The 14,856-nt window shown below is 38.2% G+C and overlaps 1 protein-coding gene across 3 annotated transcripts in view; it reads left to right on the plus strand.

Moving 5' to 3' along the window:
- The window catches only part of LOC131434417 (phosphatidate cytidylyltransferase, photoreceptor-specific), a 46,757-nt gene extending 32,135 nt beyond the window's left edge, over window positions 1-14,622 (plus strand). For all 3 annotated transcript variants that reach the window (XM_058601098.1, XM_058601099.1, XM_058601100.1), the window contains 5 exons: window positions 5,084-5,260; window positions 5,323-5,811; window positions 5,870-6,001; window positions 12,733-12,867; window positions 12,939-14,622. In XM_058601098.1, the coding sequence (XP_058457081.1) occupies window positions 5,084-5,260; window positions 5,323-5,811; window positions 5,870-6,001; window positions 12,733-12,867; window positions 12,939-13,028 (1,023 nt within the window). In that variant the 3' untranslated portion in view covers window positions 13,029-14,622. The remainder of the gene's footprint in view (window positions 1-5,083; window positions 5,261-5,322; window positions 5,812-5,869; window positions 6,002-12,732; window positions 12,868-12,938) is intronic.
- The last annotated feature ends 234 nt before the right edge of the window (window positions 14,623-14,856 follow it).

The raw sequence follows: 14,856 nt of genomic DNA on the forward strand, positions 1-14,856 counted from the left end.
TTCAATTTAGTCGACATCAATTAAAGATAAATTAATTCGCATTGCATTCATTGCATCATTGCAAATCAATGATTCAATTTCGATCATGCATATGAAAGAAAACCGGCATAAGAAAAACGGTGCACAAAATGAACCTTAAGTTTAAACTAAAAGAGCTGATGAGCTGATACATCGAATCGATTCACTTTGGTGAGCTGATCGGTTCGGAGCTGTTCACCAAAATGAGCTGTTTTGCACACCTCTACAACACTGTGGGCAATTGTAATTGTATAGTTTCCGTACTATATTGGACACCGTTGATTGGAAGCCAGCCAGACACGAATTAGAAAGCAAAGAAAGACTGACTATTATTGCTTACTGCAGATCGTATGGTACATGACTTTCGAGTTTCGAATGCGACTGCTTTGCTGAGCTCGCTCTCCGCCGTGAGTCACACACAGGTTTCGGTATGTCTGTGAGTGCACAGCGAAAAACAAAAACGAAACAAGTAATAAACAACATCATAAGCAACTGAAGTACGCGCTGTGTGGAAGTGCCCTCTCTATATTTTGTTGAGCCGAGTAGGCCGTGGAGCTAACATTCATGGCTGTTGAATGTTTTCATTTTGAGCTTGCCTTGCACGCGAGGCAAGAAGAAAGATCATGAATCGGAGCCCGTTTCGTAGTGGTGAGTGACTGATGGACGGAATAGTAATGAACACTCACTTTTGAGTGGGTGAGTATTTTGCTTCTTCTGTTTGTACCTATACTTGCATACGATGAGCGAAAGATGTTATACTATGTTGGAAGAGAATTGATTCATTATTCTAGATTTGAATGAATGCAAACCAGAACTCGAGAAGCAATGAAAATCACAGTGTGGAACGAAAGTATTCGAACAAGGCACTAGTCACATGTTGCAACAGTTGGCATCAACTTATGAGATCTACGCATTAGAACAGTTTTGAGCTCAATTTGGAAGATTTATTTACTTTTTATTGCATCAGCGCTACAAATTACGGATTGAAATTTTCAACATTCTTAACCCTACACACTAATATTTAATTCCTTTGTTCGGTAATATTTTTGACGAGAAATTTCGGTAATCTATAGAAATGACAGATATTTCGGTACATGAGTTTTATTTTACTATAATTATGCAAATTTTTACCGGACGATCAGTTTTACGTAAATTTTCATTACATAATTTTGTAAATAGATATACAATTCATACAATAAATCTGAATAGTCACCGAGTACGGTAAAAACCATACTGTCCGTATGGTAAAATTATGTTCCAATAACCGAACTTCTGTGAAAACTGATTGTCGTGAAACAGTTATTAAAATTTTCAGTAAGTGTCTTTTTATTAACCAAACGAAACAAATCTTGAAGAGTTCATCGAATGGATTGAGGTACAGGTGCTAAAGTCTTCAAAACATTAAACCACTAAAAGCCTGTTTGTTTACTCATAGGCAAAAAACAATTTTGTATCATTTGTCCATAGCCACAACAGGTTGGAATTTTCTTCATTCGTTTTTGTGAATTTGTGTTATTTTTTGAAGTCAACAAAACGCTTTCAAACCAATACGCAAAAAATCTGAAAAATTTGCGAAATTTTTTAAATGAAATCTGTCAGAATGTAAACCTTAACTAAATTGATTATTTTCACTTCCGATTTTTATATTTCAACAGATTAGTAATTCTAATAGCGATTTATTAATACAGCTGGTTTGACGAAAAGTCGCCATATAACTAAGTTCAGTTTTTGTAATGACTGAGTGGAAACATATACTAGAGAAGCCAAATGAATGAAAACCTTAACAGAAAAGATGATTTTTTGGAAAAAAAATACGCTCAGAGATAGGACTCGAACCTGCGCTCTTATGCATTCCGTACATCGGGTGGCAACTAAAATTTTGGAATTTTTTCGAGGCCTGTATGTGTTCTCTCTCTCTCTCTCTCTCTCTCTCTCTCTCTCTCTCTCTCTCTCTCTCTCTCTCTCTCTCTCTCTCTCTCTCTCTCTCTCTCTTTTCTGCTATTATTTTCTGTTTTGTTTATGCTTGCTCAGTTTTGCTCAAAATGTCGTCGAAACAAGAAGTATTTCGCGAGCGCGTTGAACAGTTCTACAAACTGCACAGAAATCTCGGCAAAAAGTATACGGTACAACATTTTTAAAGCGAAAATGTTACGGCTTCGACTCTTTATCGTATCCTAAAATCCCCAACAACTGCTCGCAAGCAAGGTAGTGGAAGACCAGCCAAAATTATGAACGCAAAAGGACTTCGTTCTCTTTCTCGTGCCTTCAACAACAAGGATTCACTGAGGCAACGGGATGCCGCTAAAAAAATTCAACTGTTCTCACCAGTACATCTGCAAAACGTTGAAAAGAGTAGGAATAAAGTGCCTAAAGAAGACACGAGCCCCTGGATATACTGACGCACAGTTTTCAACGCTGAAGTCCCAATGCCGCTGGTTAATTAAAAATTATTCCGGAAAAAGCTTTGTTTTGGACGACGAAAGTTACTTCCCTCTTTCGAAGACGTAGATTCCCGGAAACGATCGATACTATTCAACGGATAGTTCTACTGTACATCCGAACATAAAATATTAGTTTAAACATAAGTTTGAACAGAAAGTGATGCTGTACATTGTCATTTCCGAGAAAGGCATTTCTAAGCCATGGTTCAAGCCATCTGGGTTGGCAATCAATCAAGATGTGTATCAGAACGAATGTTTGGAGAAAATTTTGATCCCGTTTCTTCAAAAACATCATGCTGGTGGACGCCAAAAAACACAATCGTTCCTGAATACCCATTCGATCCCATTTGTACCCAAAAACCATAACCCGATAAATCTGGGGTTTTGAGCTCCTTGGTGTACAAAAATAACTTTTATTACCACGAATTGCTAACAGTTGATTGGTAGAATCAAAAGATGCATTCGCAAAGTTGACATGAAGGCCGTACAACGCTCCTGTTCCGACATCAAACGGAAGCTTCGCCGAACATCCGATTACGGACCGTTTTGAAATGTTCACTATGTTTTTTATCAACAATAGACAATGTATCTTTAATTTCAATAAATCAGATCTTCTTCAAATATGTTTGTCTTTTTTTGACAGCTTGAGAAAGAAATTCCAAAATGTTAGTTGCCACCCGTTACGCGCTACCATTTCACCACCCTGAACGTTGTAATAGATACAACTCTAAAACACGGTTAGGCATAATAGAACGTATGTTTAACAGTGTCTAAATCCTAGCCGTCACCCGACCGGTACCATACATACAAACATCTTCTCTGTTCGTCAAACATTAGTCTTCTCGCTCTATACCTATTTTCCGCTCAAGCACTGAGTAGGAGAGTATATTTATAACCGCTTGTCATCTTCTCTACTGGTGCCAGTCGCTGATTAGACATCGTCAACGACAGACACTATGAAGGTTGTATTGATAGTCTGCCCTTTCCTACCAGAAGCAGATTGTTACGGAAAATCAAACCGCAATTGTGTTTAACGATTTATTATTTTGACGTAAAGTCGCCATATAATGCACGGAATGCGTAAGAACGCAGGTTCGAGTCCTGTCTCTGAGCGTATCTTTTTCCAAAAATCATCTTTTCGGTTAAGTTTTCATTCATTTGGCTTCTCCAAAATATGTTTCCACTCAGTCATTGCAAAAATTGAATTCTAATAGTTTCTTAGATAACATTCAGAGCCCTTAGAAGCACTGATTTTGTAGAATGGTCCCCATCGTTGTTCACTTTTTGTTGTATTTTGCTGCAATGCAAACGACCAACAGCTGGATGATACAATCGCTCTGGTTTAAAGCGAAATACGCACTGCGAACGTCCCGCAGCAGAACTGCTTCCTGTGCGGGTTGATTCAATACAGAACTGGATCCTTAATACTGGAATTGAGCTCCAGCGTTAACCTTTTGTACCTACCCAGGTACGAGAAAGACGTCTTGCATTTTCTTCTTTGAAACTCGTTGATACCAAACATTTCAGAAAACTTTAATTTTGAATTATTAGTGATTGTGCGTTCTTTTAATTTAATTTTTTTGGTTTACTTCTAACGATTGGAAAAAAATAGAATCTGAGTTTTTTGAATTTCATGTTTAACTATCTCGAGTACTGGTAAAGTTTACTACTAGTAAATGTATTGCTTTTGGCCAGTAAAATCATTTTCTAAAGTTCAAATGACTTTTTTTCAATGAAAGTTTGAATTTTTGAAAATAACATCACATTGCTTTGCCTTTCTTTATAGAAAGGTAGTAGAATGGCTGGAAAAACGAACTTTTGACCGGAGCTTCTACAGGCCCACACAGAATCAGAACAAATTGGCTCATGTGGAACGTTGGCTGAACCGATTTTAACAATCTTAGGCTCGTTTGTAAGCTACTCTTGAGATGTGAATCAAGTTCGAAGATCAATTGACTTTCACTTTCGGCTCCGGAGATATAATGGTATGAGTGACGTAACCGACAAAATGCATTTTTTCGGGTTCGATTTTTTCATTTGAAAACTACTACCGTAGTAGTCTTGTTGCCATAATTAATGGAGTTTCACAGGGCAGTACTATAGGACAAATAATATTTCCTTTATTTATAAATGGCATAGGGACGTTGAAGCTCAAAGCAGTTAAAAGACAGTTTTCCGATAACACAGCTCTGTATTGTTCTAGGAGTGACATCAATATGAATATCAACTAAATGAATTTATTGTTATTAAATCTCCCTGAACAGAGTTTAATGGTGAAATAATCCTCAAGAAAAATTGCACCAAGGCGACATCACCAGAAGTTGGCTATTGCTTTATTGAAAAATTTCTTTCATACCACAGCAAACGATTTTGATCGACTATTTTACTTACATTCACTTACTGCTCAACTGAAGTTCTTGTCTGGAAAATTACGCACGACACTTCCGTTATGTACTGCAACTAACACATTTATTCATTAGCACAATGTTGACGTTTCTGTTATGGAAAAACATACAAGCAGAAATTTCACTATAACGAATTCTGTTTGGATGGTACTGACATGGCTATCATATTCTCCAGGAAAATAATAAAAATCTAAATATTAATCTCATTCTCTTCCACAGGCACTAGCCGTACAGGTGAAATGTTTCGAAGAAATCATTTCCATCGGTTATTCCGTATATCGGATTCATGGACTACCCTGGTTCCGCAGTCTGTCATGGTACTTCCTGCTCACATCCAATTACTTCTTCTATGGCGAGAATCTCGTTGATTATTTCGGCGTAGCTGTCAACCGATTGGTAAGCAATCATTTTCGGATGTAATCGGTTCAAATAACTACATTCGTTTCCTTCTTTTTCAGGATTCTCTCCGATTTCTAGTCAAATACCATCGCTTCCTTTCGTTCTGTCTGTACTGCATCGGTTTCGTGTGGTTCGTGCTTTCGCTGGTCAAGAAGTACTACATGAAACAGTTCAGTTTGTTCGCGTGGACCCACGTTGCCCTGCTGATCGTTGTCACACAGAGCTACCTAATCATCCAGAACATTTTCGAGGGACTGATTTGGTTCATAGTTCCGGTATCGATGATTGTCTGCAACGATGTGATGGCGTACATGTTCGGATTTTTCTTCGGTCGGACGCCGCTGATTAAGCTTAGCCCAAAGAAAACCTGGGAGGGTTTCATTGGGGGAGGCTTCGCTACGGTGGTGTTTGGATTGGCTTTCTCGTACTTGCTCTGTCAGTATCAATACTTCGTCTGTCCGATCGAGTATTCCGAAAGCGAAGGACGGATGACGGTTGCATGCGAACCAAGCTATCTGTTCCAACGGCAGGAGTACCAGGTTCCGATGGTAGGATGGTAGATAATACGACGAAAGTGGCACTGACTGATGATGATTTATATTTTAGTTTGGATCAACATATACTATCACTATGTATCCGTTTATGCTTCATTCGTTGTCACTGAGTATCTTCAGTTCCGTTATTGGACCGTTTGGAGGTTTCTTCGCATCTGGATTCAAGCGGGCCTTCAGAATCAAAGTAAGGATTAGTTTGTGATGATTTCTGTTTATATTCTAAAGTTTTTTACACGTTCGTCGACATCAGTAAATTACTAGCTAGACTGTCAACAACATTCTCATTATTTTTGTGTTCTTATGAAGAAAATTGTTTTGCGTTTCTCATAAACACAAACATTCAATCACTGTAAAAACCGACTGTAGAACCGCTGAGTGTCATATACAATTCGCATCAGTTCGTCGAGATGAGAAAATGTCTGGGTGTGTGTAACAGAAATATGCACTCAATTTTTTCCAAGATTTAGAGATTTTTTTTATTCAATAGTATAATATATATTTTTAGGCACACTGCTTAAACTCTAAGATGCCAAGGGTATTTCCTAATCTTAATTAACGACTAACTTAAAACTAGAATAGTATCATTAGATTATGTCGTCTCGAATTTTCGAAAAAAAGCTTTTAACTGGCGTTCGGCAGTGGTCGGTGAATTGAATATTGCATGACTTCCAGATGGCGCTATCTTCGCTTCCTTTCGGTTCGTGTGGGTTTGCGGGAAACACCCCCAGGCTACGAAGGCCCGGCGGGTGGCCCGCATGCTGGTCATCGACTGGAGCGTAGGGCCGTAGGCGGTGATGGTGATGTTACGAAGAGAATGAAAAAAAAAGTAAATATTGTGGAAACCGAGGTAAATAGGGGGTATGGAAACAAAATGTCTGAAAACTACAAAGATCTAATTAGTTGCCATCGAGATGGTGAAAAGACGGGGAAAGGGGGAACGAAAAGTTAGTGACAAAAAAAGATCTTGTTAGTTCCAATGAAGATGGTGGACATGGACGGTGATCGAGAGAATCGGGCGGATGTTAGTGTCGAACCTGTAGGTGGAGATTATACTTTCTGAGCGAGGTATAACCGATTACACTTGGATATTAATGTGTTTGAGGTACTGGTATATAAGAAGCATATAAGAGATATCCCGACTAGCCAACACATCTCGGACCGGAACTTCAGGTGGTCTACCTCGGGCCCTTAGGGAGTCCTTTAATAAAGACCTGGCGTTACGATACTCCGTACACGTCCATACGACATGCTTGATGTCCTGATAACCGTCGCCACAAGCGCAGAGACCGCTCTCCACGATTCCAATACGCCGGAATGTGTAATGGTTTGACATGAGCCGAGACATCACACGAATGAAGTCACGACTCACGTTCATCCTCCTGAACCAAGGTTTCGTCGATACCCTAGGGATAATGGCATGCAGCCATCGTCCCAGTTCGCCATTGCTCTATGAAGTTTGCCAACTTTCGAGAGTTTTCTGACGAGAGATACTGAAGATTTAGAGATATTATGGTACTATAAATTGATGTAGAATTGGTCGAGATTCGATTTACGGTTCCGGAATTGCAGGGTGAAGTGCGTTTTAAATCGTTACGCGTCATTTAGAGTGACAATGCAAAAAGCGGAGAAATTCTTCTAAATTTGGCTCAGAATAATTTTAATTTGTAGGCTGTGTCAGTGGCTGACCAAGCGAACCGATTTCGGCTATATCAGTTTCCAACTTCAGATTCCGGTAGTACCGACCAAAAACTTAAAAAATGGATCTCACTGCAATGTCTCACAGATGGCTGAATCGTATGTAAGTTTTACACGTTCAAAATGTTACTGGGGTGGAATAGACAGGCATATGGCAGTCCTTATTACCGTTAATCACTACACGGTGAAAATTTTGTGTGTGATACTGATAATACCGTCGTTACCGTTGCTATTAGTAACATACACAATCGTTGCATTTGATGTTTTTCTGTTCCTCACGAATATGGCACATTTTTCCAACGAAGACTTGACCGTAATTGCTCTGAATGACGAAGATAATTAGTAATTTAAAGACAAAAAAAGGCGGGTGGGTAATTTAAGAGACATAACTGGATGTCGTGAATACGAAAACAACTGACATGTTCCTTAACACTTCCGAATATCAATTAGTTGATCAATTGTATGAATTATGCCAGCATTCCCTTTTTCCACATTCTTCGCAAAAACAAGGAAGGCTTCACTTGATTTAGATTACTGTGAATTGCACACAGCGAAAAGTGCACACATTTAACCAAACTGTGCTTGATTTGCACTAAAATGAGGATAATTACCTTCGATTCGCGAACAACAAATCCTAATAGTACTTTAGAAAACTTTTAGAACCATTAAAACGGCTGATTTTGTGTAATGCTCTCCACCGTTGTTTTTTCACCAATGTTAATGACTGGCAGCAGTGACGTAATCGTTCTTGTCGAAAGTGAAACCAACTGTGCAGACGACACAAAAAATATCTGCTCGCAGTGGCGATAGAATCCAAACTGGTTCAATTTTTGTTAAGAGGTTTCTTTTTATGTGATTTCGTTTGTAGATTTTTCACTAATGGGCGGTCCTAACAGCTATAAAAATAGCCGAATACAGAATTTTAATATCGATTATTTTATTTCGGATTTGCATTTCATTGAAAGAAACTATCAGGGTGCTGTACGGGACTCATTCCTACCTTTCAGAAGGACCAAATTGTGGAACTCACTACGATATTAAACACTGTTCGGAACATTTTCCTCCGATTTTTTGTACAGCAGCAGATATTTTGTTCTCTTCCTCAGAACGCGTTCTGATTGGCTGGTTTTGACATAGGTCAAATGAGACTGGTTTTTCAATAGTGTACTATTGAAATACTTCAATGCTATTGCTGTATACGTTTAAGTTGAAAAAAATTGATTCTATTGGTAGTTAGATTCTATAAATCCTTTCACAGATCACTGAACTATGAGCTTTAAAAATACGAGAAAGGCAAACGCGCCTTATGAATTTTCCTCTTTGATACTCGTTTATACCAAACATTTCAGAAAAGTTTAATTTTGAATTATTTGAGATTATGTCACAAAACTGAACATTTTATCATAAAATTGTGATCATATTTCCGATGGCATGTAGCAAAAATTATGTTGATTCGTTAGATACAACAATAGATATTCACGATCAAAAACTTATCAGTCTCTCAGAGGGTAAATTTTGAAAAGGCACCCCATAGTAAAGTAAGTCGTATTCACGACAAAAAAGAAAGAAGATTTGGATGCACGAACTTTGGCGAAAAAGAGCAGTTGAGGGTGAATTCACCACCTTATATAAGCAGCTTGTGAATGACGAGATCAAGGAATATTTCCGAATATCAGAAGCCTGTTTCAACTCGCTGTTGAGTAAAATTTATCCGTGTTTTAAAAAGCCTGACACTACATTCCGATGTCCCGGGTTGGCGGTTCAATGTATAGGGCGCTGGTCTTACAAACCAGTTGTCGTATGTTCGAGCCCCGAAAGGATTCGTATCGGTCAGACATGGAAGGATTCGTAGTGTCAGTAGAATTGTAGCACCTGCCATACACTGTACACTCTGAATCGGCTGCGAAGTCTGTTGAAACAGAAGGTCAAATTCCACTACAGGACTGCAATACCAAGGCTTTGCTTACATTCCGATTAGCAGTGACTCCCCGAGTGAAGCTGGCAGTTTGTTTAAGATATTTTCATTGATTTGTTAACAAGATTTCTTTGTAAACGTCAAGGAAATTCCAACCAAAAATGGTATAACGATCATTGAAATGGCTTATAGTTTGTGTTCGTCTCATGATTTCAGATATTTAGCAACAGGAGACGCGCAAAAAACCATAGCATTTAGTAACAGACTTGGGTGTCTGTCTATCAGATTGGTTACGAGATATGTCGTGTAATTACCGAAAAATTAATCGACGATGCAATGCCGAAACCAACAGAAGATATGTGGAAGAAGATTGCTAACGATTTTGTGGAATTTCCCGCTGTGTCTTGGAGCCTTGTATGGAAAGCATGTGTCAATTCAAGTACCTACCAATAGTAATTTTGAGTCAACGCATGCTTTGACCGTGCTTCGGACGTGTGTCGATACAGACACGGGTACAACACGGTCTAGTAAGAATATTCACATGGAGCAGCATTAAACAAATTTGAAGCGTAACCCGGACGGGATCCGGTCCAGTCCCGTTCCGGATACGTCACGGTCTAGTGTGAATAGCGCTTAAATCAAATGAAGATGATATGAGAGCAGGGTTCGGAATATTCCTTCACCGGTGAATGAACATATAGTTTCCATTGCATTGTGAGCGAACAATTCCACTACTCTCAAAGAAGATGCCTTGCCAGCCACTCAAAAAAAAAAGCTTGTAGAAGCAAATATATTCCACATATACACAGATGGTACAGTGTGGTGGTATGAGAGTTTTCATGAAGCACATGAGCCAATATAATTTTCTCTCTCGTGTTCTGAACGTTGTACTTTTCATAGAATAATTCATAACAAGCAACTATCTTCACGAGGCTAGATAGTGCTGAAGATTAAATATTCAGTTTTCATCAATAGACTGATGATTGGCTCTTAACTGTCGAATGTTTCTGCAAACTCCGATCGCTAACTGCTATCAATTATGACTTTATGCCACGAAAACTGTTGCTTATCCACTAATAGTACTGTTGTTGTACTCGAATTCCACTTGATTCCGGTTCTGGAATTACATGGTTATGAGTGTCCAAACCGTCTTATAAAGTGCACCGGTACTACGTACATGCGGTGGTACGGAAGAAGAAAACACAACACCCCCTCTATGAACGAAGCACGCTGTGTGTTGTGTTTGATTTCGTACACGCGTTAAAGAAAACGAAAACCAACACCATGCTCGATTTTGAAAACACAAGCGAGTCCATCGGCACCGAGCACACGTGAATCCGAGTTTTCAACCGTTTTGAAGAAAACAGAATAACGACACGGGCTCGAATGTCTGTTACCGGTGTGTGATAAATGATGAAGATAGGATAATGAAAGATAAAAATATCTAATCTTCATATAGTAAAAGTACAAAATTTTCGAAACAGACTGTAAAACTTTTCGAACCTGTAGGCCTAGCTTTTAATGGCCCTAAAAACTTACTGCAATTTCAACAGTCCCCCGATTTCGGTTCCGGAAACAGTTATTCAAAATGTCCAATATGAAACTTGCGTGTATGTGACAAAAAATGTCACTCGATTTTATCAGAGATGGCTGAACCGATTTTCACAAACTCAGGTTCAAAGAGTGCTATTGAATTTTTCTCCGATCCGGTTCCGGTTCCGGAATTACAGGATAATATGAGAAAATGCGCACTCAAGCGTCTCGAAAATTTCTTAACCGATTTTTACAAACTAAGATGCAAATAAAAGGTCGTGAAATTCTTTAAAAAATTCTCGAAAAGTTGATCCAGATCCGACTACCGGTTCCGGTATTACAGCGCGATAAGTGAAAAATTTTCATTTTCATGAGTATTTTTTCACAAGTGATGGCGAAACGAGTTGCGAAGTTAGATGGCGATGAGTGTCAAAACATTCAAACTGTCATACAAAATGATGCAAAAGCGGTACGCATCGGTACGTGCTGGCACGGAAAAAGTAAACACCATCGCCTACAAGGTTGCGTGCAGGGTATGTCACATTTAAATCTATATTAACTTGACACAATTGTCTACAAATTGAAATGGTCATGGTAGTTTATACCCAAAGAAAGATTTTGATTTTATTCAAGTTTGAAAGGAAACATCTTGAGAGAATCTTCTAGTGATGTTTTTGAAAATATAAGTAATATGAGAAAGGCATCATTACACCACTATTTTTTTATCGAATTGTTACTGGCGATGCGAAGGGGGTCCATTGCGATAATCCAAAACGTCCGGCACCGTATGGATACCCCGGCCATGCAACATCATCGACGGCCGTTCAGAATAATCATGGCCTGGAGGATATGCTCTGTATATGGTGGAACTAGTAGGGTGGAGTGTATTATGAGCTACTGAAACTGAGTGTTATAATCACGGGAGAGGTCTACAAACGACAATTGATGCGTTTGAACCGAGCATTGCAAGAAAAACGGCCACAATATGCCGATAGACACAAGAAAGTAATTTTGCAACATGACAATGCGCGTCCACATGTTGCACAGCCGGTAAGACATATTCAGAGTCGCTCAAATGGGAAGTCCTAAACCCAGTTTCAATTTTCGAATAAAAAACTTATTTATACCCCTGTAAACGTTCTGCGCACATTTTGCATCGAAAAACCGGGGTGGGTTCAACTACAATCGCAATCTGACAATCCTTGAAACCTACGAAAGGCGTACCAATTTACTTTTAGTCAACTTTTAAGCTGTTTGTTTTGATTGCATGAGCCATTTTCAACGTGTGGAATATCCATATATCTGGAGCATAATCAGGAAATGCCCACGGAACTCGACTCTCAGTTTTGTCATCCTACTTCCGTGAAGTACGTGATGCTTTCATTAAAGATGAATGTGATTTTGTTCTCAAAAGTTAAAATATACACAAAGGCAAAGCAACGATTAACTTCTTATTTGGGCAGATTAATCAAGTATTATTTTCGCAAACATCATGATGACTTGGATTTTGTTACCGTTCGTAAAAATCTTGTTTACTGATTGAAACAAGAATGTATACATGTTGTACCACGCCATAAAGTTCATAGAAGTCATAGAAGTGAAACGTTTTAGTTATCTGTGAAATAATTCAAAACCTACACCGAAAGAAAAGTGTCCGAAATTTAACGTGGACAAGGTTCACAAAACTATCAAAAATCATTATTTCTAGCTTATTGATTCCATTTCAGTACACAAAGCCACGTTATTACATACATCGTTTGCTATCGTTTCAGGACTTTGGAGACATGATTCCTGGCCACGGCGGTATAATGGATCGTTTTGATTGTCAATTTTTGATGGCAACCTTCGTTAATGTGTACATTTCCAGTTTCATTCGCACCGCATCGCCGCAGAAATTGCTGAACATGGTAAGTAGTCATCAGAAATTCTTGTTTTTTATATACAGTCATCATACTGAAACTATCAATGGTTCTTCTAGGTTTACAGTCTGAAGCCGGAACAACAGATACAGTTATTCAACCAACTGAAAGACAGTCTCGAGGAACGAAATATTATCAATTTAAACTAGATTACCAGCACAGTTGTGTAAAATAATTATTAAAAAAAAAACAACTTCATCCAAACCGCAACCGATCTAAATTTGCAATATTTACGTAACTTGAATTTGAATTTTTGATAATATGAAATCATACTCAAAGCAACAACAAAGTATAAACACAGTCAAAACTATTGAATGATTGTCGTAATCATATATGAAAACCATAGTTGATGTAAAGATGGATGGATGGATGGATGGGCTAAAACAGAACCGTCTTACCCCCATTACGAGAACGATTGTTTTAGGACAATGAGCAGAATGATTTTTAAAAATCGAAGTTTTCGCGATCTTTGGATTATTTACAATACCAGTGAACAACAAGAATCGATTTGCTGAATTATTTATATCGATGTATAGATTGAAGACGACCTACTAGTTGACAAATGATACCAACAGAAAAACGATTATATCACCGTTACTATCTCTGGTAAGATTTTATGATAATCTCTACTTTTTAAGATTACTTCTCCTGACAATGTAGCAGAAAGCGTCATCCCAGTCTCCAGTTAGTTGTATTAACAATCAATCAATCATGATTTAGAGCTATGTAGCGAACCAGAATAATACTAGGAATTGTTGGTAGTTTCTAATTCTTACAAACGCAGTGTTAGGTGTAGGTTACAGCCGATATGTGTATGGAAGGCAGGGTAAGTCAATTTTAGTGACGTAGCTTCTACATTCCGAGTTCGCTGTTTATGATTCTTTCCAAGCCGCTTCGGTGAACCTGAAACTCGCTTCGAAGTAGAGAAGGAAATTTGTTGTGATTATTACTGTTATTATACTTTCGGTTCTAGTTAATAATTTTATATTACTTTCGTTGATGTTTCATTAAATGGATTTAAAACTCATATTGTATGTGCAATGTATCAAGTATACTTTATTTGTTCTTATCACACCGGCAAACATCAGATCAACTTAATTTAAACATATAGAAATACTAGATTACCGACTGTTTTCCGTTATTACTGTTATTCATTTGGTTTCTTTTTGCCGTTCAGAGGGTCTGCAGAAAACTGAGCTCTTCCCATTTTAATTGTAAACAACCTGAACTGACAGCCTAATGTGGATCTCATCACACATGCGTAATCCATCGTAATGTAATCGTTAAAATGGCACCAAAATTTGTTGTTGTACGTTATCCGAATTTACTAATGAAAAATGGTCAGAAAACATCTTGATGCGTATTGAAGAACTTTGACAAAAAAAATGTTACAAAACTGATCAGAATCGACCTGAACATTAGAAAACAAACCTTAAACATTATTATTAATATTATTATTGTTAGAAACGAGCAACATAAGTGCAAGTGGACAGTCACAAAATCATTCAAGAGAAAACAATATTTAGAGAATCTTAGAGCATAGTCTTTATTCATACAACTAAACAGGAACATAGTAATACCATTGATGTGACCCGTAGTAATAGCATGAAACGACGAAGGAGGAGTAACCCTTTTTCTAGCTGGAAATGTTTAGTATGGTCGTGATTTATAGCTTGTACTGACAATGGAACGATCGAAGTTGATATTTAATAAACAGAACCCCATTAATGTAAATGTGTATAAGACGGGTGTAGTTTTGTCCAGTCCTGTGTGAAAGTCCTTTGTGCTTTTCTCCATAGAAAGGTAATAGAATTGCTGGGAAACCTGTCTTTCGAACGGATCGGAAAATGTGTGTGTGTGTGGGTGGGTGTGTGTGTGTGCACCTTTCACCAGATTTTCTTTGCTCGGAGACAACACAGAAAGAAATAATGAAATTTACACGACATGTAAATCAATAGTAACATGGAATAGATATGG

The sequence above is a fragment of the Malaya genurostris genome, chromosome 3, assembly GCF_030247185.1.
Source record: "Malaya genurostris strain Urasoe2022 chromosome 3, Malgen_1.1, whole genome shotgun sequence".
In the NCBI taxonomy this organism is placed as follows: Eukaryota; Metazoa; Arthropoda; class Insecta; order Diptera; family Culicidae; genus Malaya; species Malaya genurostris.